The sequence below is a fragment of the Coregonus clupeaformis genome, chromosome 27, assembly GCF_020615455.1.
Source record: "Coregonus clupeaformis isolate EN_2021a chromosome 27, ASM2061545v1, whole genome shotgun sequence".
Classification (NCBI taxonomy): domain Eukaryota; kingdom Metazoa; phylum Chordata; class Actinopteri; order Salmoniformes; family Salmonidae; genus Coregonus; species Coregonus clupeaformis.
In genome coordinates, this window is record NC_059218.1 from 22,144,359 (window position 1) to 22,169,820 (window position 25,462).

The 25,462-nt window shown below is 43.4% G+C and overlaps 1 protein-coding gene across 1 annotated transcript in view; it reads left to right on the plus strand.

The window, feature by feature from the left end:
- rimbp2a (RIMS binding protein 2a) overlaps positions 1-25,462 on the plus strand; it is a 100,745-nt gene that overhangs the window by 49,812 nt on the left and 25,471 nt on the right. The window contains exons 3-10 of the mRNA XM_041851676.2: positions 11,526-11,615; positions 14,671-14,793; positions 18,141-18,245; positions 19,848-19,898; positions 22,861-23,065; positions 24,114-24,265; positions 24,667-24,746; positions 25,008-25,117. Of these exons, the coding sequence (XP_041707610.2) occupies positions 18,144-18,245; positions 19,848-19,898; positions 22,861-23,065; positions 24,114-24,265; positions 24,667-24,746; positions 25,008-25,117 (700 nt within the window). The 5' untranslated portion in view covers positions 11,526-11,615; positions 14,671-14,793; positions 18,141-18,143. The remainder of the gene's footprint in view (positions 1-11,525; positions 11,616-14,670; positions 14,794-18,140; positions 18,246-19,847; positions 19,899-22,860; positions 23,066-24,113; positions 24,266-24,666; positions 24,747-25,007; positions 25,118-25,462) is intronic.

Below are 25,462 nucleotides of genomic sequence, written 5' to 3' on the forward strand. Positions count from 1 at the left end.
ACGAAGAGTAGCTGCTTCCTTGGCAGCAGCTAATGGGGATCCATAATAAATACAAATACATTACATGCTCTCTCCCTCAGTGTAAAGAAATTCAACAACAACCAGAGATCTGTATATAGTGATGAGATCCTCATGTCTCCGCCCTAACAATGGGAATCGTTGTCCCAAAGGCGGGAAGGCTTTGTCCAAAATAAGCCTATAGAAACTGACAGATTTTTGCAAGAGTGAAATCTGTCGCTTTGCCTCTTCCGTTTACCAGTGATCGCTAGCTTTGTGACTGACAGGTGCTTATCCTATCAATAGATTGAATTAAAATTAAAAGTAGCCTAGTTAATATGAAGTGGAAAATGTAGCTGGCTGAAAATGAGTCTGTAACCGGCTGATTAGCCGACAGCCGGCACTAATGGAAAACACTAGTTACTTCCACAACACTGGGCTATCTGGCACTCCCAGCTATCTTCAGGCCCCTCACCCCTAGTGCTATCTCTCTCTTTGTCTGTTTGTCTGTCTGTCTGTCCATCTGTCTGTCGCTCTGTCTCTCTCTTTCTCTCTCTCTCTCTCTCTCTCTCTCTCTCTCTCTCTCTCTCTCTCTCTCTCTCTCTCTCTCTCTCTCTCTCTCTCTCTCTCTCTCTCTCTGCTGTCGTGACGTGACTTTCATTAATATGATGACTGTTATTTATCGAATCAACTAACTATGTTTAATTGTTACTCGATTAACAATTAATTAATTAGGATTTGGGGCACCACGGAAGAAGTTTGGGGCACCACAGTCAGCGTATGAATCCTTACCTCTTATCAGTCTCATTCTGAACGGTCATAGAATTCTTGGATCTGCACAAACCCCATCTTTACTTATGATTCAGCACTATACAAATTGGCTTAATTATTTATTTACTAGCTAACTAAATAATAATACAGAATAACATACACACATAATACATGATAAAAAGTCCCTAGCGGACTAATAACAACATGACTGCTTGGTTATCAAAAGAGGGGTAAGGAAGAGAGGGGGAGAGAGAGAGAGAGAAAGAGAGAGTCAAACTTATCGTTGATACATTTGGAAACTACCCTCAAAGTAATCATAATACTTTGCTCACAAACCACCGCCCGTTTGGGGTAAGAAATCATGAATGTATTTACGTGTTTGCCGTCGTCTATCTCTGTTGACACCAATCAATCCTTCTATGGGGAAGGGGTTGGTTGGTGTAAGGCTCTGGTTGTCCACCAGATGTCACAATGTCCTTCTTCTTAGTTGTCCTGGCTTGTATTGGAGTGTTCTCAGAACAGCTACTCAGCTGTACCAGTGATTGTCTTGAGAGGGGATTTTCTCCTTCCCACCTTGTGTGGTTAGTCAGAGTTTGAGCCACTTTACACGCACAGCTGCAGCCTTGCAATGTCCGGGTCTAGTCTGGGAGGTGATCTTCTTCCCCTCATGTTGAGGTTCAACGTTCCAACCATTTTCAAACGTGTAGACCACCGTCTCACGTATTTCTGGTCTAATGTTAATTTCGTTACCTAGCCTTTTATGCACTCTGGGTAAAAGGGGCGTTCCATCAGGCTGGCACACTCTCTGAGCTCACTTGGGTGTGGCCACCGACTGGTGCAAAGCTTATATGAAAACTATCTCGTTAGAAAACTAAAATCACATTCCTATCTTAACAAAAACACTCTCATAATTAATCATGTATCTTATACAACATTTGGATGTAAACTTGACAGATAGAGTAAGTATACTTTCCAAATTACAGTATTTTCGTTATAACATTTTATAAAATTTTTAATGACATCACAAAATAGACATTCGTTTTCCATAGACCAACTGTCATCATTCCACACATTCGGATGTTAGAAACATTGTTCCAGTATTCACTTTTTGGACGTGAAAGTTTTGGCAGCAAAAGTCTTCTGGAGACAAAGGGACATTCCTTTACCAATACTGAAGAGCAAGAGGGAGATTTCCCTCCTGCCTAATTTATGTGTTAAGGTGTGAAAACTGGCCCAGCCCCCCCTCCCCTCTTCTGTGGGTGAGAGGGGGTTTGGTTGTTGTCAGCCATTTGCCAAGCTGATCTGAGGCCTTGGATCCTCAGACAGGACAGTCATGACACTGCCCTAATCGTTATACCTGCTCTCTTTCCAGTGTCTATCCATCGTTCCCTCATCTATCCTCTCTCCATTTTCCTCTCTCTCGCTCCCCCTATCTCCTTGTCCCCAGTGCAGTGGTGCTGTGCTTGGCAGTGTTGAATTATTTATCTGTGGAGGACTGAGCCACAGCAGGGCTAAACACAGGCTGAGGGGAGCAGGCCATGGGGACAGTAGGGAGACTGTATATATGGTCCTGTTCAAACACAGCCAACATGACAGCCACCTCTACCTGGGACTGCCCTTCAGTCACATGATGTCACCGAGCTGGGCTCACTAGAGAAGGATGAGGGTCCACAAGCCCAACTGCATGTACTGTAGAGTAAACAGTATAGGCTTACAGGACCTAGTGGAATCCCCTTTTGTGGCATATACAGTACCATCGCCATGGAAACAGTGGGCTAAGCAACATGACAGGGTTCAGTGTATTTCTAGCATACGTTTTAACTGTGCAATGGGGTCAGCCTTGAATTATTTAGCCGTTCTTCAGTCGTATGTTTTGCTAGAGATTTGGGTCTTGTGTGTTGTGTTGGTGGGTGGAGTCCTAGTCAGACTTGGGTAAGTCCTTGCCATAGGGTATTCTTAGTCACCTCAAAGATCACTGATCCACCTAAGTGACTTTTGGGGGGAAAACTGTTTTTATTTATCCTTTGATATTCTCCAGTGTGACGAATAGGAACAATAGTTCGCGGTGATGTCAAATGTATTATGTCATCTTGATTTGATTAGATCTTTGATTTATTAGGATCCCCATTAGCCGACGCCAATGGTGACAGCTAGTCTTGCTGGGGTCTGACACATAACAAAAAAGACATTACAGACAAAAAAATACTACAATTGACATACATTTGTAGTGTGTGTGTATGTATGTATGTGTGTGTGTGTGTGTGCATCTATCAGTTACACGTACATGACAGTACATACACACAACAAGTAGATCACATGGGGGATAGGTGTTGCGCCGTGAGGTGTTGCTTTATTAGTTTTTTTAAACCAGGTTTGCTGTTCACCTGCGCTATATAAGATGAAAGGGAGTTCCATGCACTCATGGCTCTGTATAATACTGTAAGTTTCCTTGAATTTATTCTGGACCTGGGGACTGGGAAAATACCCCTTGTGTGTGTGTCAGTGCTGTGTGTAAGTTGACTATGCAAAAAGTTTGGAATTTCCAACACGTTGTTTCTTATAAAAACAAGAAGTGACGCAGTCAGTCTTTTCTCAACTCTCAGTCAAGAGAGACTGGCATGCATAGTATTCATATTAGCCCTCTGACTACAATGAAGAGCAAGACGTGCCGCTCTGTTCTGGGCCAGCTACAGCTTAACTAGGTCTTTCTTTGAAGCACTTGACCATATGACTGGACAATAATCAAGATAAAATCAAACTAGAGCCTGCAGGACTTGCTTTGTGGAGTGTGGTATCGAAAAGCAGAGCATCTCTCCCCATCTTTATAACCATTGAATCTATATGTTTTGACAATGACAGTTTACAATATAAGGTAATTTAGTCTCCTCAGCTTGTTCATCAGCCACACCATTCATTACCAGATTCAGCTGAGGTCTAGAACTTATGGAATGATTTGTACCAAATACAATGCTCGTAGTTTTAGAGATGTTCAGGACCAGTTTATTACTGGCCACCCCATTCCAAAACAGACTGCAACTCTTTGTTAAGGGTTTCAGTGACTTCATTAGCTGTGGTTGCTGATGCGTATATTTTTGAGACATTAGCATACATGGACACACATACTTTGTTTAATGCCAGTGGCAGGTTATTGGTAAAAATAGAAAAGAGTAGAGGGCCTACAGAGCTGCCTTGCGGTACACCACACTTTACATGTTTGACATTAGAGAAGCTTCCATTAAAGAAAACCCTCTGAGTTCTATTAGATAGATAGCTCTGAATCCACGATATGGCAGAGGTTGAAAAGCCATAACACATACAGTACTAGTCAAAAGTTTGGACACACCTACTCATTCAAGGGGTCTTCCTTATTTTTTACATTTTTTTACATTGTAGAATAATAGTGAAGACATCAAAATTATGAAATAATATATATGGAATCATGTAGTAACCATAAAAGTGTTAAACAAATCAAAATATATTTTATATTTGAGATTCTTCAAATAGCCACCCTTTGCCTTGATGACAGCTTTGCACCCTCTTGGCATTCTCTCAACCAGCTTCATGAGGTATTCACCTGGAATGCATTTCAATTAACAGTTGTGCCTTCTTAAAAGTTAATATGTGGAATTTCTTTCCTTCTTAATGTGTTAGAGCCAATCAGTTGTGTTGTGACAAGGTAGGGGGGGTATACAGAAGATAGCCCTATTTGGTAAAATACCAAGTCCATATTATGGCAAGAACCGCTCAAATAAGCAAAGAGAAACGACAGTCCATCATTACTTTAAGACATGAAGGTCAGTCAATACGGAACATTTCAAGAACTTTGAAAGTTTCTTAAAGTGCAGTCGCAAAAACCATCAAGTGCTATGAAGAAACTGGCTCTCATGAGGACCGCCACAGGAATGGAAGACACAGAGTTACCTCTGCTGCAGAGGATAAGTGCATGTTTATCAATAATTGGAAGAAGCAATTTTAATAAATTCATCAAGTACAGCGTCTGGATGCTCCTTATTGATTTCATCAGACCAACAAATATTTTAAACCTAATCCAAATAAGAGTCACAGCAAAATCTTTTGGATGATCTTTTATATACTAATTTAGGTCCAGATTTTGGAACTCTGGCATTCCTGGATATCGCTACTATATTGTGATCACTGCATCCAATGGGTACGGATACAGCTTTAGAAGAAAGTTCTACAGTATTAGTAAAAATGTGAATAATACATGTGGATGGTCTTGTTCCTGTAGTGTTTGTAAACACCCTGGTAGGTTGATTAATAACCTAAAACCAGATTACAGGCGCTGGTTATAGTGAGAAGCTTCCTCATGAGTGGACAGCTTGATGAAAACCAGTCCATATTCAGGTACCCAAGAAAGTAGACCTCTCTGTTTAATAATATAATAATAATAATTAGCAGACGCTTTTATCCAAAGCGACTTACAGTCATGTGTGCATACATTTTTACGTATGGGTGGTCCCGGGGATCGAACCCACTACCCTGGCGTTACAAGCGCCATGCTCTACCAATTGAGCAATAGAGGACCACATCACATACAACACTATCAAGCATTTCACACATATTATTTAGATTCTGACTGTTAGCACTTGGTGGCCTATAGCAACACCCCAAAAGAAAGGCTTTAGATGTGCCAGGTGAACCTGCAACCACATCACTTGACATAAGATATTATCTAAGCATTACAGAGATATGGCTCTGAATATATACAGCAACACCTCCCCATAAGCATTTCTCTCTTCTATAGATGTTATATCCTTGTACTGCTGCTGCTGTATCATCAAATGAATTATCTAAGTCTCAGAAATTGCTAATATATGAATGTTATCTGATGTTAGCAAGTTATTGATTTCATGAAACTTATTTCTAAGTCTACATATATTAATATGGGCTATTTTCAGCCCTTTCCTGGGTAGCTGTTTGACTGGAAGCATGTCAACTGATGCGTGCTCTGCTCTCCCCTGACGCCTCCTTGCCAGAGTGGAACAGCCCATGTCCCTCACAGCCCCGGGGCCCATTTGTTCTCAAGAGGGGCCAACGCATGTCACCCTGGCCCCAGGCCCTACATACACACACACACACACACACACACACACACACACACACACACACACACACACACACACACACACACACACACACACACACACACTGCTGGATCCCTTCACTTATACACACACATACTGGCATACACACATACACCGCATACAACATACTCACATACATGCATACAGACTAACTCGATCGCATGCACGGCATGCATTCAACACACACACCCACAACCTAGGCAGGGAGGATATGCACGGTAGAGGGAGAGGAGGATGTGGAGGAGGTGTATTATACAGTGAAGAAGTAAATTCTTTCTGACTGTAGTGCTGGCCTTTCTCTTGGCAGTACTCTCCTCTGTCTCTTTCGTGAAAGCCTGGCTGAGACTCATCCTGCTTTGTGGAGGCAGGCGATGGGGGTCTTTCTCTGTGCCTTTCACAAGCAGCCAGCTCAGGAAGAACAACCTTTACACGCATAGTTTATTCCTTAGACTGTGTGGTTGTTGAGACGCTAGCGATCTGCAGGAATATATAGGCATATCGCACGCACAGACACACTTACACACACAGAGCGCATACACACTCATGGCACGCGCACACACAGAGCACATACACACTCATGGCACGCGCACACACAGAGCACATACACACTCATGGCACGCGCACACACACACACACACACACACACACACACACATACACACACACACACACCAAAACACTGGATTAGCCCCACTCACTTGTGTTTTATGAATGAGCTACCTGTATTGCAACACAGAGAGGTGAGAGGAACATTGTTAAGTAGAATCAGCTGAAAGTCCTATCATAGTATAACTGTAGGCACATGGCCTCCCTCACTGCTGCTGAGAGCTGGCTGGAAGGGCTCAGCTAGTGCTGCCCAAGGTCCTGACTCTTCCAGACCTGATGGTGCTGAACGGACAACTGATCCTTCTATTAAGGTTATGGGTGATGTCACGTTCCCTTTGCCCTTTCGCTGTCCTACATCATCTACATCACACTGGACTAACACAGAGTGGTGGTGTGGCTAGAAGAAATGGGTGTCAGAGTTACAAAACATTGGTTACGTTCCAACATCCAAACTAGCTTACTACTTAGAATGCATGCCCAATACATTGCTTTATTCTAAGTTGTGTGTTAGACTTGACACATTAAAACATGCTTCTGATGCCCCTGATGATTAGTGCTATGGTATAGCTCCAACTCTGCAGTGTATCCCAGTGTGACCTGCCTGCCAGTAATCCCATCAAAGAGACAGTATAGAGGCCACCTAGTAGAGGCATCCAGTGTCTCCCTACTGTTCCCAGGAACAAACCTGCATGTCGTCTCATTAACCTAGGGAATCCTCCCTGGAGTTTAAAGTGACCAGCGGGAAACCACGGGGTCAACAGAAATTAATTTAGTCTGAAGAAACACACACACACAACTTAGTGTCTGTCTAAGACATTTAGGTAAATATCTGTCTAGGTATAGATAAAGCAACCATGTTGTATACATTAACACTACACTCTCACCAAGACAATGCTAGTGATGAAATAAGATGGGATTGGTAGACTGGAGTGTATAAGCCTAGGAGACATTCAGTATGCTTTGTTTGTGTCATTTGATGGAGTGATTGGATGCCTAGTCACTCTTTAACATCTGGTAACGTAGCATGGCACAGGAATGATGCCATGTCAGACTGAACTGATCCATACATTTTTCTGACTGGTGCACAGCATCACACCCCCAGCATAGGATGATGACATCATCACTGCAGCTGTCAAAGCAGTGATGTTACCCTGACAGGCTGAAGGGGTAACGTGTCAATACTCTCTGCATTCTGTGGCTGTAGGCAAGGGGAAGAGCTGTCATAGCAACCACCTGCTCATAGAAAAGCACACAAAAATAGAGAGAGGAGGAGAGGGAGAGAATGCAAAAAAATAGATTTTTATTCTTTGTAAACAACAGGGGTAGACTAACACTTTATCTCTGTTGTTCTTTGATAAGGTCAGAAAATAAATACCAGTTACGGTCTCACGCCTATTTACTTTTAACAGTTCCTAAAATCAGAACGGATCATGGCAAAAACATTTTTCTTTGTGTTCTTGGAATTCTCTCCAGACCAGCTTGAAACTCCAGGATCTTGTTTCCTTGGAGGAGTTTCAAAGTTTGTTTGGCATGTTACTGAGGAATGTGATTGTCGTTAGGACTTGATGCGGTGGTACATACGATTGATTTTTTAAAGCAATGACGCTTGTATGTTTCTGTAATTGAAATGTATGTGTGTCTACATCAATATTTATATTTTTTTATGGTGTGTCTATGTCTGTAAGTTGTTACAGTATGTCTGATATTTGTCTCAAACATTGCTCCCCCCTGCTGCTGTCTTGGTTGGACCAGGTCTCTCTTGAAAAATGTATTTTATCTCATTGAGACTAACCTGGATAAGTAACAATGCAGAGAGAATAATATAAAAAATTGTAGAAAGATAATAACACGAGGAATAAATACACGAGTAACGATAACTTGGCTTTATGCACAGGGTACCAGTACCGAGTCGCTGTGCAGGGGTACAAGGTAATTGAGGTAGATATGTACATATAGGTAGGGGTAAAGTGACTAGGCAACAGGATAGACAATAAACAGCAGAAGCAGCGTATGTGATGAGTCAAAAGAGTGCAAAGTGGGGTCAATGCAGATAGTCCAGGTAGCTATTTGGTTAACTATTTAGCAGTCTTATGGCTTGGGGGTAGAAGCTGTTCAGGGTCCTGTTGGTTCCAGACTTTGTGCATCGGTACCGCTTGCCATGTGGTAGCAGAGAGAACAGTCTATGACTTGGGTGGCTGGAGTCTTTGACTATTTTTAGGGCCTTCCTCTGATACCGGCTGGTATAGAGGTCCTGGATGGCAAGGAGCTCGGCCCCAGTGATATACTGGGCCGTACGCACTACCCTCTGTAGTGCCTTGCAGCCAAGCAGTTGCCATACCAAACGGTGATGTAGCCAGTCAAGATGCTGTCAATGGTGCAGCTGTATAACTTTTTGAGGATCTGAGGGCCCATGCCAAGTCTTTTCAGCCTCCTGAGTGGGAAGAGGCATTGTCATGCCTTCTTCAAGGTTGTTGGTATGTGTGGACCATGTTAATTCCTTAGGAAGCTCTCGACCCGCTCCACTACAGCCCCGTTGATGTGGATGGGGGCGTGCTCAGCCTTCCGTTTCCTGTAGTCCACGATCAGCTCCTTTGTCTTGCTGACGTTGAGGGAAAGGTTGTTGTCCTGGCACCACACTGCCAGGTCACAGACCTCCTCCCTATAGGCTGTCTCATCGTCGTCAGTGATCACGCAATCAGGTGGCGGATGTGTTGTTGCCTACCCTCACCACCTGGGGGCAGCCCGTCAGGAAGTCCAGGATCCAGTTGCAGAGGGAGGTGTTCAGTCCCAGGGTCCTGTGCTTAGTGATGAGCTTGGAGGGCAATATGGTGTTAAACGCTGAGCTGTAGTCAATGAACAGCCTTCTCCCATAGGTGTTTCTCTTATACAGGTAGGAGAGGGCAGTGTGGAGTGCAATAAAGATAATCTGTGGATCTGTTGGGGCAGTATGCGAATTTAAGTGGGTCCAGGGTGGTTGGGATGATGTTGTTGATGTGAGCCATGACCAGCCTTTCAAAGCATTTCATGGCTACAGATGTGAGTGCTATGGGGCGATAGTCATTTAGACAGGTTACCTTGGCGTTCTGAGAGAGAGGGAGAGAGAGAGAGCGAGCACTTGGGGTGAGAGAGAGAGAACGCGTGTATAGAGGTGCTTCTCTCTGTGTGTTTTAGACATTGACTTAGTACTTTAAAATGAGAGACTATCTTGACATGAAGATGCTGCTGGATGCAGAGGAGAGAAGAGTAGTCTTGTAGTCTTGAGCCATAATGTGTTTGCTCTCTAATCAGCTCCTACAGACACAGAGATTAACCCTGTTTCGAATCATCCTCATACGATTGTCAGATGCCCAGTGATAGTAGCTCATAATTGCAAATGTGTGGATACAAAACAACAATGCAATACATTTAATATAATATGAACATTGTGCAGTGGGTTATAGACAGAGTCCCCACACACTATGCTCTATTTCTCTGGGCCTGTGTTCTGGGAGCTGGACAAGGCGTCCGGACCAGATGCAGTGCCACAGGCTAAATTAGGGGGTTGGGATGATGATGATGAAGGGGGTGCAGGAGGAAAACAGCCAGAGATGTCAGTGTGAATTAGTCACTGGGAGTGTTGAGGGCTCTCTCTCTCTCCTGGTCTGTCCACCATCCACCCAGCAGGCCAGCACGCAAATATGGATTTCAGACACTGTCTGTCTGTGTGTTTCTACAGCACGGCTCCTTACTGGAAATGAATGCTTTTCAGCTCCACTTACACCCTGGTCTTCTAATGTTTTTTAATCATGTTGCTCCATTTGTCTTCATTTGTTAACCCTTTGTGGAGTGAGTCATTTTATTGTCAGTGTTTTCTTTATTTTTATTTTACAGCAGGTTTGTTCAACAACAACATGCAGTCTGTACACATCAAAGGGTAAATTACATTCTCCATTTTGTCATCGGCACCTTACCACCTACACACACACATGAAAATGTATGCACTCACGCATGCTCGTACCTACACACACACAAACAAATGCGTGCACACACACTTACTCACTCACAGTGGCAGTCTGCTGTTTAGTGAGTCCCTCCATATGTGCAGACAATTTGATGATAGGGAGCCTGCTGAGGCTTTATCCTCCCCACAAATCCTCCATCCTCCCTGGGTCTAGAGTTGGCATCCACCCTCACAGCTCTCTCTCTCTCTCTCTCTCTCTCTCTCTTGCTCTCTCTCTCTCTCTCTCTCTCTCTCTCTCTCTCTCTCTCTCTCTCTCTCTCTCTCTCTCTCTCTCTCTCTCTCTCTCTCTCTCTCTCTCTCTCTCTCTCTCTCTCTCTCTCTCTCTCTCTCTCTCTCTCTCTCTCTCTCTCTCTCTCTCTCTCTCTCTCTCTCTCTCTCTCTCTCTCTCTCTCTCTCTCTCTCTCTCTCTCTCTCTCTCTCTCTCTCTCTGTGTGTGTGTTCAGGATTTAAGCCTGTTACATAATTGTATTAAAGCAAGAGTCACTTCACACCTCTTTCACTGTGTGAGATTTGGCATGATCGTCCCCAGATCTGTCAGAGGGAAGACCTCCACCTCTCAACATATTTGTCACAAATGGCAACCTATTCCCTATGTAGTGCACTACTTTTGGCCCATAGGGTGCTGATTTATCTCCTGGGTCATTGGAGATTTCATGGTGGCACTGTTAATGGTGGTGGCCACACACCAAATGGAAGGTGACACGTGCAGCTGTATATCCTGTCATCTATATAACGAAGGGGTTTTGTGACCTGGTAAACAGCTTCGGCCCACACAAGGATACGACAACCTGAGACGAATGTCTATGTGTTGTATAACTGTACACGTTTAAAGATGGAATGAACATACAACATGCATTGTAGCCTATTGCTGTACTGTACACACTATTACTTTATGATTTAATGCAAATATATAGTGGGACAATGCACCGATATCACCATTGAATGTACTGTCATATTTAGACTAATTCTCTCTTTCTCCCCCACCCTCTTTCTCTCTCTTTCTCTCTCTCCTGCCTATATTTCTCCCTCTCTCTTTCCCTCCACAGAAAACTAAGTTCCAGGATGCGTTGCAGGAGAAAAATCGCCTGAACCTTGAGTTGTCCAGCCACAGCCTGAAAGCATCCAAGTATGACCAGGTAGGTAAGACTCTCAGGATGCATCCCAAATGGCACTCTATTCCCTACATAGTGCACTACGTTTGACCAGGGCCAATAGGGCTCTGGTCAAAAGTAGTACACTGTGTAGGGAATAGGGTACCATTTAGGACGTAGCCTCAACCGCGCCACAGCACAGCCCAGCACAGTGCTAAAATCTCTTGATCAATGGGCATATATATATATATATATATATATATATATATATATATATATATATATATATATATATATATACCTATCAGGGCCACAGGGCCCCAGGGATAACCCTCACAGATGGGGCTCTGCATTAGACTAACTAATGGAATCTGTAATCCATCTCTAATAGATTAATAGCCACTGAAAGCCCCTTGCACAATTTCACTGCCGGTCTCCATGGAGACGTGATGCTTGTCGTGGTTCAATGGAATTGTATACATTAGGTGAGGAGTGTATTGTGTACAATGGATGCTGGGATATCTGTTAGCTGTAACATAATGTGTTAGCCAGTGATAGATGATATTCATAGCAGCATGGAACAGATAGGCTACCATATGGACGTTGTAGAGTTTTGTAGTTTAAGTGCATTGCCAATGGAGGTGGAGAGACCATGCTCATAGCACATAGCCCAGTCATAATGATCAATGCCCACACTAGGCTCTACTACTATCTCTATACTGTGATCTGGGACACAAAAACCAATACACCACAATGTGTATGGTTACAATACGATTATTGTGGATAGTCAGATTAATATAATAGATTGTTTAAAACGTTTACATGCTTTGCAAGAAGCTGGATTTCCATAATAATCCTGTTTACATAAAACAGATCTTAAATCAGGCTACCTGATGGGACTTACACTGAACAAAAATATAAACGCAGTGTTGGTCCCATGTTTCATGAGCTGAAATAAAATATCACAGAAATGTTCCATACGCACAAAAAGGTTATTTCTCTGAAATTCTGTGCACAAATTTGTTTACATCCATGTTAGTGAGCATTTCTCCTTTGCCAAGATAATCCATCCACCTGACAGGTGTGGCATATCAAGAAGCTGATTAAACAGCATGATCATTACATAGATGCACCTTGTGCTGGGGACAGTAAAAGGCCACACTAAAATGTGCAGTTTTGTCACACAACGCAATGCCACAGATGTCTCAAGTTTTGAGGAAGTGTGATATTGGCATGATGACTGCAGGAATGTCCACCAGAGTTTTTGCCAAATAATTAAATGTTAATTTCTCTACCATATGCCGCCTCCAACATCGTTTTAGAAAATATTGCAGTACATTCAACCGGCCTCACAACCGCAGACCAAGTGTAACCACGCCAGCTCAGGACCTCCACATACAGCTTCTTCACCTGCGAGATCGTCTGAAACCAGCCACCCGGACAGCTGATGAAATTGTGGGTTTGCACAACCGAAGAATTTCTGCAAAAACTGTCAGAAACCGTCTCAGGGAAGCTCATCTGCATGCTCGTTGTCTTCACCAGTGTCTTGACCTGACTGCAGTTCGCCGTCGTAACCGACTTCAGTGGGCGAATGTTCACCTTCGATGGTCACTGGCACGCTAGAGAAGTGTGCTCTTCACGGATTAATCCCGGTTTCAACTGTATCGAGCAGATGGCAGACAGCGTGTATGGCGTTGTGTGGGTGAGCGGTTTGTTGATGTCAACATTGTGAACAGAGTGCCCCATTGTGGTGGTGGGGTTATGGTATGGGCAGGCATAAGCTACAGACAATGAACGCAATTGCATTTCATCGATGGCAATTTGAATGCCCAGAGATACCGTGACGAGATCCTGAGGCCCATTGTCGTGCCATTCATTTGCCGCCATCACCTCATGTTTCAGCATAATAATGCACGGCCCCATGTCACAAGGATCTGTACACAATTCCTGGTAGCTGAAAATGTCCCTGTTTTTCCATGGCCTGCATACTAACCAGACATGTCACCCATTGAGCATGTTTGGGATGCTCTGGATCGACGTGTACAACAGCGTGTTCCAGTTCCCACAAATATTCAGGTGGGACAACATTCCACAGGCCACAATCAACAGCTTGATGAACTCTATGCGAAGGAGATGTGTTGTGCTGCATGAGGCAAATGTTGGTCACACCAAATACTGACTGGTTTTCTGATCCACGCCCCTACCTTTTAAAAAAAGGTATCTGTGACCAACAGATATATAATTGTATTCCCAGTCATGTGAAATTGATAGATTAGGGCCTAATTATTTTATTTCAGTTGACTGATTTCATTATATGAACTTTAACTCAGTAAAATCTTTGAAATTGTTGCATGTTGCATTTTATATTTTTGTTCAGTATAAATAAATGCAGAAAATCGCCAATCAAAAGAAACGTTTTACTACAGTGACCATGTTATTTTTGCGAAGCCTATTTAATTCTGAGTTCGGATATATCATGTTTGTATGTGAAAACTATTTCTAAGATGCATACATTACTTTCAGTTTTTCTGAACTCACTTCACTCTCGCGTAAGAGGGAGGCTTGCGCTACCCGATGCTGGCACATGCGCAGATCAAACACACAGCTGGAACGCAGATTAAGCTGTTTACATGTCCTAATAATTCGAAAGATTGCTCAGAAAACCTAGTGTTTTAATCGCTGTATGCTTACTTCGATTTTGACCTTATGCTGTTTAAGATAAGCAGAGTAAAGTTTTTAAGTGACTATTGCTATATTTGGCCTACTGCCATAATTAGTTTAATATCGAATGATTAGTTTGCATGTAAACGTACTCAATGACACAAACATGGACAGCACCACTCCCCAGCCTCTCAAACAACAACTCTGATTTTTTACGTTATGTAATGGTGTAAGAACAAACTTCATCAATTTTGCATGCCTCTGTTACTTCGGAAATACATGGATATAAATGAAAAAGAAGGATACATTTTTGGAAGAAGAAGAACAATTTTTCTTTCTTTTCTTCCCTCACTCCATTTGCATATGCTGTATCTTTCTTCTCTCTGACTCACTCTTCCCTTACTTTATTTCTCTCTTTCCTTATTTAATTTTTCTCTAGGTAAGGTCAGAATATGAGCAGCTCAGACACACCTACAGCACTGTGAGTCGGGAGAGAGACTTGGCTCAACAGGAGAGGAAACAACTCCAAGGCAAACTGGAGAACCTCGAGCAAGTCCTCAAGGTGAGAATCCATCTGCCCGTCCATCCATCCAAACATCTATCCATCCATCCTAGCTCTCCTAAATTCACTGCTACTGTTCCTCCAACTCAACAGTAAGCTCTGTCAGCCAATCATGAGATATGGACTAAACATCAGCGGCAGGGTTCTATAAGGCCTTTGGAATCTGATTGGTTTAGGTTAACGTAAGGCTAGATCACTTGAACCTTTTCTGAAAATCTGATTGGACAAATGCATCTATCTGCAAAGTCTGTCCTTTGAGTTATATAATACATTTTCTTTTTGCCAATAAAAGCGTGGAAGAAATTGGTATAAGTTATGAGCTTTGTTATCTGTTTTGCAGGACACACTTTTTCATTAGACACTGATTTGCCAATAGCAATCAGCAGTAGTCTCATAGCGTTGTGAAATATGCTCTCATTACAAATCACTGCTTCCCTCCATTCCATATTGATTGTCTGTTTGTAAGGAGTGGATATATTTGAGGGAAAAACTTACCATCTGAGGAAATTGACTCCTGCTCCTAAAAAATAAAAGAAGTGTGTGTTACTTTTTCATTGCCTATTGATTTGAATAGATGGGGAGATTGCATGTTGGAGAACATTATGGAGAGAGACTAGGATGTCGAAAGCAGAGAAAGACTCTGAAAAGGGAGAAAGAATAAATGTTTCAGGGATAATGACGATGACGATAACAATGACGGCGATTATGAGAATCAGTTAGCTGGTATATTTTGGAGCTTTTGAGTGACCACCACCACATCTGATAGAGTGAACCTAGCAGGCACATGCCCTCCTATGAGAAAAGTGGCCTTTTGATTGTCGACGATTTTTTGACAAATTATTTTTATTAAATGTTTTGTCTATTTTCTCTCTTGCATTGTACATATACATGTAATGTAACACCTTTGGGGTGAATTGGAATGCCGACTGCGAGCCAGGCCTAATCGCCCAACATCAGTGCCCGACCTCACTAATGCTCTTGTGGCTGAATGGAAGCAAGTCCCCGCAGCAATGTTCCAACATCTAGTGGAAAGCCTTCCCAGAAGAGTGGAGGCTGTTATAGCAGCAAAGGGGGGACCAACTCCATATTAATGCCCTTAATTTTGGAATGAGATAGTCAACGAGCAGGTGTCCACATACTTAATTCAGTGTACATTAGCAATCAGCTGATGTCTCTGTGAACAGTAGCCTAGTGGCGCTAGCTTTTGCACAGAATTTATGTATATGCTAAAACATAATGGTGAATTTGACTATAGGACCAGTAGTAAATGTTGAAAATCGGGGAGGGGGGTCACATTGAGCACATGCCCCTCACAAAGGTCTATGCACGGCCCTGGAACCTGGTGACAGTCCCTCAGTCACTGGAGTCCCCTGAGTCCCCAGCAGAGCTTAAGACTCTATGATTATGCAAAGCAGTGCCTGCTCAGGACACGTCTGAGCATCTCTGGGGCAGGGGCGTTTTTAGGATTTGAAGACATTTGTGGCTTAGCCCAAAGCCAGCAGGGGAGTCTAGGGTTATTCTCCCCCGACAAAACAAAGTGTAATTTCAGCAGCTAAATGCGTGAATTTGGTGCACTTTGAGATGAACATTGAGAGATTAGAACATTGAGAGATTAGATATTATTCAGGTAACCTTTTCAGGTAACTCCCACCTGCCACAGCAGACACTGCCAGTACTCAATTACAGTTGCTACTGTGGGTCTCACTACTCTGCAACACACTCTACTTTCTACTCTGGAACACATACACTACCATTCAAAAGTTTGGGGTCACATAGAAATGTCCTTGTTTTTGAAAGAAAAGCATTTTTTTTGTCCATTAAAAAACATCAAATTGATCAGAAATACAGTGTAGACATTTGTTAATGTTGTAAATGGCTATTGTAGCTGGAAACGGCTGATTTTTTATGGAATATCTACATAGGCGTACAGAGGCCCATTATCGGCAACCATCAGTCCTGTGTTCCAATGGCATGTTGTGTTTGCTAATCCAAGTTTATCATTTTAAAAGGCTAATTGATCATTAGAAAACCCTTTTGCAATTATGATAGCACAGCTGAAAACTGTTGTGCTGATTAAAGAAGCAATAAAACTGGCCTTCTTGAGACTAGTTGAGTATCTGGAGCATCAGCAATTGTGGGTTCGATTACAGGCTCAAAATGGCCAGAAACAAATAACTTCCTTCTGAAACTCGTCAGTCTATTCTTGTTCCGAGAAATGAAGGCTATTCCATGCAAGAAATTGCCAAGAAACTGAAGATCACGTACAATGCTGTGTACTACTCCCTTCACAGAACAGCGCAAACTGGCTCTAACCAGAATAGAAAGAGGAGTGGGAGGCCCCGGTGCACAACTGAGCAAGAGGACAAATACATTAGAGTGTCTAGTTTGAGAAACAGATGCCTCACAGGTCCTCAACTGACAGCTTCATCAAATAGTCAGAGATCTTCAGTTTCTTGGCAATTTCTCGCATGGAATAGCCTTCATTCTGCGCACGTCTATCTGTGACTGTCTGTGTTTCAATCAGCGTGTTTGTATTTTTTTAAATACTGCATAGCGCAAGTAATGTGTGGTTATGGAAACTCATCAGACTGAAACCTTTTTTGACCATCAAAAGGTTTGGGGCTGGAACAAATGACGCCACTGTTCTGGGGGGGGGGAGAGGCTTTTCTTCTCCCAGAGAGAAACATATGAATGTCAGAGTTTATCAGCGTATTAACTCCAACTCCTACCGGTGGCAGCTGCTCTTAACTCTGCAGATACAGATAATGACTCGGCTAATTTGGGAGTGGGTAGATTTGGGTTTTGTATAGGTGTCTATGTGTGATGGATCACAGGTATCAGTGAGTCGGACTAGATATGTAGTCAATACAGGTAGACAAACTTCATACCCTCTGAATTGAAAACGAGACCTTTTTATGTATTATGCACTTTTATTGTTCCGCTGGTATTACGGGTGCTGTAAAAGTGTTTGGACTGTGTTGTGACCATTCTATGATCCATTTGGAGATTTTAAAGCCATAGTTACCGCACTATGACCATGAATTGACTGTTTTGTGACCTGGTCTCCCCAGTATATAACCATGTATTGACCATGTTGTAATATAATTGTGGTCTCCCAAGCATATGACCATGAATTGACTGTTTTGTGACCTGGTCTCCCCAGTATATAACCATGTATTGACCATGTTGTGATATGATTGTGGTCTCCCGAGCATATGACCATGAATTGACTGTTTTGTGACCTGGTCTCCCCAGTATATAACCATGTATTGACCATGTTGTGATATGATTGTGGTCTCCCGAGCATATGACCATGAATTGACTGTGTTGTGACCTGGTCTCCACAGCATATGCGAGAGGCTGCAGAGAGGAGGCAGCAGTTGGAAGAGGAGCATGAGCAGGCCCTGGCTGTCCTCACCACCAAGCAGCAGGAGATTCACCTTCTGCAGAGGGTAAGCTCATAACACCCCACCTTGGCTCTGCCCTAGACTCCAACCACCATGACCACAGTATGACCACAGTGGTCACAAGACAATGTATCATAGTAACAGTGTTCAAGTATGTGTGTATTGATTATGAGAGACAAGTATTGTACAACTATCATGAAATGATCCCCCCAAACACTGTAAATCATGCTCCATGAAAAAAAATAACATTCTACCATTAGTCCTGGTGAGACTGATGAGAAAGTAAAAGGGGTGATATAATCAGCAGTCTCCTGTGATTGTCTGTCTGTATGGGCAGCAATAATCTGAGCCCTTAGAGAGCTGTGTGAATTCCTGTGTGTATGTGTTCTGTTCAGAGAGGAGCCATGACAGGCAATTAGCGCAGATGGCAAACACAGCACAGATCAGACTCCCCTGAGCCTAAACCGAGCACTTCACTTTAGGGAGACGCAGAGAGAATGTGTGTCAGCTTGTGTGTGTGTGTGTGTGTGTGTGTGTGTGCACATCTATCCGTGACTATCTGTGTTCCAATCCATGTGTTTGTATGCATCTGCCTCAGCGTGCTCGTTTGAGTTCTTGTCCTTTCTTGTCTGTTTTGTCCTTAACCTAATTTAATGTGCTGTGATTCCATTCAATTAGCAATTGCACAGATATTATCTCACTGGAGTAGAACAGCAGTTTGTCCTTATCGATATCAAAGCCAATCTGGATGAAACAGATTGATTTCATCAGGTTATTCTGTTGAACTCATAGCGCCCCCTCAGTTCTCGCCCTGTCTCTCCCTGTCCTCAGATAGCCCACAGCTGTGAGGCATTAACTGCCTTCTCCTCCTCATGCTGGGCAGAGCTGACACCACTGAGGGTTCTGCATGTGTCTGTTCTAGCACTGACAGTTTATCTTAAGTTGTTGTTCAACTCAGACTGTCTCTTCTACAGGTAACTACCAAAATAATGGAAACACCAACATAAAGTGTCTTAATATGACATTGGGCCACCATGAGCCAGAACAGTTTCAATGCACCTTGGCATAGATTCAACAAGTGTCTGGAACTCTATTGGAGGGATGCAACACCATTCTTCCACGAGAAATTGCATCATTTGGTGTTTTGTTGATGGTGGTGGAAAACGCTGTCTCGGACTCCGCTACAGAATAATAAGTGTTCAATTGGGTTGCGATCTGGTGACTGAGATGGCCATAGCATATGGTTTACATTGTATTCATGCTCATCAAACCATTCAGTGACCACTCGTGCCCTGTGGATGGGGGAATTGTCATCCTATGGGGTCATAGCCATGGTAGCCAAAATAATGACCAGAATAATGCAATGACCTGCCCAGCATTCTTATACATGACCCTAAGCATGATGGCATGTTACTTGCTTAATTAACTCAGGAACCACACCTGTGTGGAAGCACCTGCTTTCAATATACTTAAATGTATACAATTTACTCAAGTGTTTCCATTATTTTGGCAGTTACCTGTATGTCTGCAGTGTACCAAAAGCTATGCCATTTGTATGTTTGATGTAGCACTGACAGAGAGATAATGTGCAGTGCTCACTGTGTCACCTGCAAGTCCTATATGACTGTGTTTCTGTGTGTTCTCCAGGCTCAGGTTGAAGCTGAGAAAGAGCATGAGGGAGCGGTCCACCTGTTAGAGGTAAGTAGACATGGAGGTCCGATGGGCAAATGAGGATGGCTTCGGTGGCTGTTTTCAAAATGGCTGTCACTTGACTGATATGTGGTTTTGTTTGTGTATGCAAGACACTGATACATATGAAAAACACCTCCATTGTATTGTTTGAATTCCACCAAATCCATATTGCCTTCAATGAAAAGCTAGAGTTTTGAGGTAAGCCTGGTTCATTCCAGGTCATACTCTATACTGTATTTACACTGAACAAAAATATAAACGCAACATGTAAAGTATTGGTCCCATGTTTCATGAGCTGAAAAAATGTTGTGCACAAATTTGTTTACATCCCTGTTTGTGAGCATTTCTCCGTTGCCAAGATAATCCATCCACCTGACAGGTGAGGCATATCAATAAAGCTGATTAAACAGCATGATCGTTACACAGGTGCACCTTGTGCTGGGGACAATAAAAGGCCACTTTAAAATGTGCAGTTTTGTCGCACAACACAATGCCACAGATGTCTTAAGTTTTGAGGGAGCGTGCAATTGGCATTCAGACTGCAAGAATGTCCACCAGAGCTGTTGCCATTGAACGTTAATTTCTCTACCATAAGCTGCTTCCAACGTTGTTTTAGAGAATTTGGTAGTACGTCCAACCGGCCTCACAACCGCAGACCACGTATAACCACGCCAGCCCAGGACCTCCACATCCGGCTTCTTCACCTGTGGGATCGTCTGAGGGGGGGTGGGGAGGGGGTGCTGAGGAGTATTTCTGTCTGTAATAAAGCCCTTTTGTGGGGAAAAACTAATTCTGATTGTCTGGGCCTGGCTCCCTAGTGGGTGGGCATGGCTGCCAAGTGGGTGGGCCTATGCCCTCCCAGGCCCACCCATGGCCGCACCCCTGCTTAGTCATGTGAAAGCCATATATTAGGGCCTAATGAATTGACTGATTTCCTTATATGAACTGTAACTCAGTAAAAACGTTGAAATTGTTGCATCTTGCGTTTATATTTCTGTTCAGTATATATAGCTTTTTGAGGCTTTCGTTGAGTGGGGATTTTAGCTCTAATGAGTATAGAACACTTTTACAGAGAGCTGGGTCAGCAAAACCTGGCCATAACTCTCTCCATTACGACTCAGTGAGACCGCTCAACACTGCCGTGGCTCAGGCTCAGCTCAAAAGCTCTCATCCCAGCCATGGCACTAATGGCTCTGGAGAAACCTATTTTACAGAAAAATTCAGAGAGCAACCATCCAGATGATGAAATATCTACAGTGTAGAGGAGATGCATTAGGAGGACTGGCACTGTTCACAGAGAACTCCAATAGCATGCTCAGTTACTACGTTAAAACTAGTTAACCAAGAGAGGAGATGACACTAAGATTATCTAGGGACATGAGTAATGTTCGTTTCCATAATTTCTGGTTTTCAACACAGTCTTGGTTATGATTTTGGGTGTTTTCTTTTAGAATATTTATTCTAAGTTACATGATATTCCCCATGGGGGACTTGTACTTACTTCTTTTGTAATGGTTCTCTTTTCTCATTTATTGACATGATTTTGCATGGATTACTGTGTTACGTATGCATTGATCTCATACGGTGTAACAGTTTGATTTGGGTGTTTGTTTTCTTTCATCTTTGTTCAATGCCATTGTGTGTTTCTATGTGTTTCTTTTGTGTCTGAACAGAACCATTTGGACAGAATGCAGGTATTTATGTTTCCTAACCTGAAACATCTAGATCCCCAGTGTTCTTCATCTCCATGGTCACATCCATCCTATAACCTTTAAATAGTCTTAGTGAAACACTTAGGCTCTAATTCACATTAGTGCATATGTTATATAAGGTATGGTAATTAGGCAATCATACGTACTAATATTGAATTCAATTGAATTATCAGATGAACAGAGCCCAGTGCCGGAACTGCATCACACTATACATCCTCTTTTGCCTTAGATCCTCTGTACTCCAGTCCAAGGTTGTGTCCTAAATAGCATCCTATTCCCTATATCCCTCAAACTCAACTCTGGACCTCGAAGCCAGTTCCACTGCGTTTTTTAATTGTTCCCCTCTAATCAGGTACTGATTTAGACCTGGGACACCAGGTGGGTGCAATTAATGATCAGGTAGAACAGAAAACCAGCATGCTCCGGACCTCGTAGGGTCAGAGTTAAATACCCCTGTCCTATATAGCGCACTACTTATGACCAGGGCCCATACGGCTGCACTATATAGGGAATAGGGTGCCATTTTAGACGAATACCAGATGTCCTATAACATCCAAGCACATTTGATTTCCTTGTTTCCTTTTAAAACCAAGCAGACCAAAGTAGTGGCTATTCGTTCATCCTCAGTTACTGTATCTCAGCCCATCTTGCAGCCGAGTGTTCTGACTCTGACTCTTTAGTTTTATCGCTGGGTGAAACCAACTTTCCTCGTGGCTAAGACCCTTGCTTGTCTTATCTCTTACCCAGCAGGCCATGGTGTTTCAGCCTTGTAGCTTTCAGAGAAAACCCAACGGTTGTTAACTCAAGGCTCTAATCGGCATCTCAGAGCTGCTTAGATAATGTCTTTAATGTACATACTTTTATAAGCCTCTTAACTCATTGCACTGCTTGTCTTTTGTTATCAAAGTGTGGCAGTGTTGCACAGCCTCTTCTTCCAGATCATTTGATTACTTGGCAGGCAGTGTTTTTGATATGAATGAGCTGTTCTAAGCTAGAAATGGCTCTTTTGAGATCCTGTGCTGTAATTGGTTCGGCTTGCGATCTGCAGCAACAGTAAAGGATTTAAGCCATTGATTAGTTTAACTCATATCCATGTAGTGGTATATTACTAACATGTTATTAACATAAAACATGCATTGCTTTGCAATATACTGTATCCCGTTCTAAAGATTTGCTACATAGAAACACAGAAACCCTCCTTCCAGTGACCGTTTGTGTCTATCTCTCTCTCCTCCACACATCCCTGTCTACGGAAGGTCAAGGTTCACGACCTGGAGCAGAAATGCAGGTCACAGACTGAACAGTTCGGCCAGCTGTCCAAGGACCTGGAAGATTTCCGTCTGGAGGCGGATACTGTAGACATCCTCAGCACTGAGCCTTTCTACAAACACAACGTTCCCCTTCACCCGGAAAATAAACTCTCCCAAATCCTCAACGGACTGGCAGCCCAGGCAGGGAAAGGTGAGAGCTTCCAACTCCCAATCCTGCCCTCTGTGAGAAAATTATGGTGTCAGAAGACATAGATATGAAGCAGAAAAGTGCCTAGCACTAGAGAATAAAAGTACATACATCATGCCTGGCATTTGATTCAAACAGTGTATCTCATCAATCAAGACCAAAAGACAGTTCTGAAAGTCTATGTGCACACCCATGTTTGTGCTCCAGACGACGAGGCTCTCAGTCAGTCATTATGCCTGTGTAATTAATTAATTCATAATGGAACGAGACAGTCATTTAATCTAGTTGTCACAACAATGACCTTTGCCAGAACCCTGTGGGGTGAGGTTGGGAGAGTGGGAGATAGAGAGGGAAAGTTGGCAACTAAACTGGCTGGTGTGAGTCACAGTAAGGCCCCACTTTTCTCTTCAGTCCATCTCAACAGAACAGGCTTCAAGGCCAGTCTGGATCACTGGAAATGGAAGAAATGCTGCTTTATTCATGATCAATAACACAGCTCATTGATCAGAGGGCTGATACTGTATATTACATCTGCTAATGAGAGCCAACACATTAGTATTCTAACCCCACATACTGTAACCTGCCAGTTGAACACACAGCAGAATCATTGATGCAAATACCGTAGATTAGAAGCCTCTGAGATACTGCTCTAGATATCCTCTTCTCTTGCTTTACTGCAGTGAGAATGCTACTGTACGGTTGTAATCTGGTAGCATGATGAACCAAATTCAACCACCAAGAATTAGAATTGTATATTTTTGTCTAAGATGGGAAATTACCTAGGCTTGGCTTTGTGTAGGGGTGTGGCTGGTAGAACTCTGTGGTGGCGGTGTCCTGTTCCGTGTCAGTTGTGTCTTTAGAGAGTAGAGAGCGTGTTAAGCGTCAGGGAAATGCCTTGCAGATGTGTCAGGCAGAGAGCAGAGCCAGGTCCTGGCCATAAAGAGTGTTTGCTGTGTACTCCCCTGAACAGGAAATCAATAGCTGTGCCATGAATGAGAGCAGAAGGAATGACAGATGCTCTTTATTTGGTGTGGAAATCGATGTTTCCCAGGCGATGAGAGCTCGGCAAACACTCGGCTGATATCCAAGTTCCTCCGCCCACTGCAGATCGGAGACAGAGACAGGCCGGAGCTGCTGTCTGTCAATCCCACCGCCGTGACAACGAGCCGCCCCAGCATCCCGCGACGGGCGACCCCCTCAGAGGTGGGTCCCGCCCTCTCTTCTCTTCTCATACAGAGACAAAGTCCCAATGCTAAAGCATGAGGGTGCTTTATCTCTGCTCTTATCAAGAGATGGGCTGTTCATGGACCAGCTGTATACTAGCACTTGATTGCCGTCAGCTGAGCTATAGCTGTAAAACCAATTGGTTTAGCACCAGAAAGCAACATGACTCTCCTGTGGCAACTGTCAGACAGTAGAACTAGACAGTATAAGAGTGCTGGGAAGTTATTCTCTGTCAGATCAGTCATTCCTCTGGAGACATGATTATGAGTGGCTATGATCATGAGCAAAGCCATTGTGTTTGAATTGGTTTCTCAACGGATCAGAGTTATGGTATTTAGATGCAACTCTGTGATTGCTGCCCTGTCCCTGTGTTTCCCAAGATGGAGGATGAGATCCGCCGTGCGCCCAGGTCCAAGCCTCGCTATACTGGCACAGTCCGTCTATGCACTGCCCGCTACAGGTGAGACCAGTGGGACTGTTCAGTCTGTCACACAACACCTGGGAAAGCTGAATCACGCATAGCTCTGGTCCAGGGTGTTGCGTGCGGCTTGCTGACAATGAGGAGCGCCAGCAATCAGCACATAACGCTCTGGACCAGTGCTAGATCACTTAGTACCTCCACATGCACATCAGAAGCCCTATTTTCTCCAAAAATATATTGTAGTATATATTGTAGTCAGGAGCACATCTATGTTGAACCGTCCTCTCTCTTGTTGTGTAGTTACAACCCTTACGATGGACCTAATGAGCACCCAGAGGCAGAGCTCCCCCTGGTGGCTGGGAAGTACCTGTATGTGTACGGCACGATGGATGACGATGGCTTCTACGAAGGTGAGAGTGAATCCAAGGTTACTACACACACACACTTCACCACTAGCATCAGTAGCAAAATATGCAATCTCATTAGCATTATGAAGGCTTTTCCATCCATGGCTACGTTAATCCTCTTAGCATCCCTGGCCCAGATTTCAGCCTGCTTCAGCAGCTCTGGTGAGTCATCACTATCAGCCATGGGTGGTGGTGGTGGTGGGTGAGATTGCCTAGCATTAGCCTAGCTCCTGCCTGCCTGCCTGGCTGCTTAGAGGTGGATGAGGTTTGTATTTACCACAGGGATACTGAGGCTCAGACCAAGCTGTTGTCAAGATGCAGCCTGAGCCCCGTAGCTAGACGCCTAAT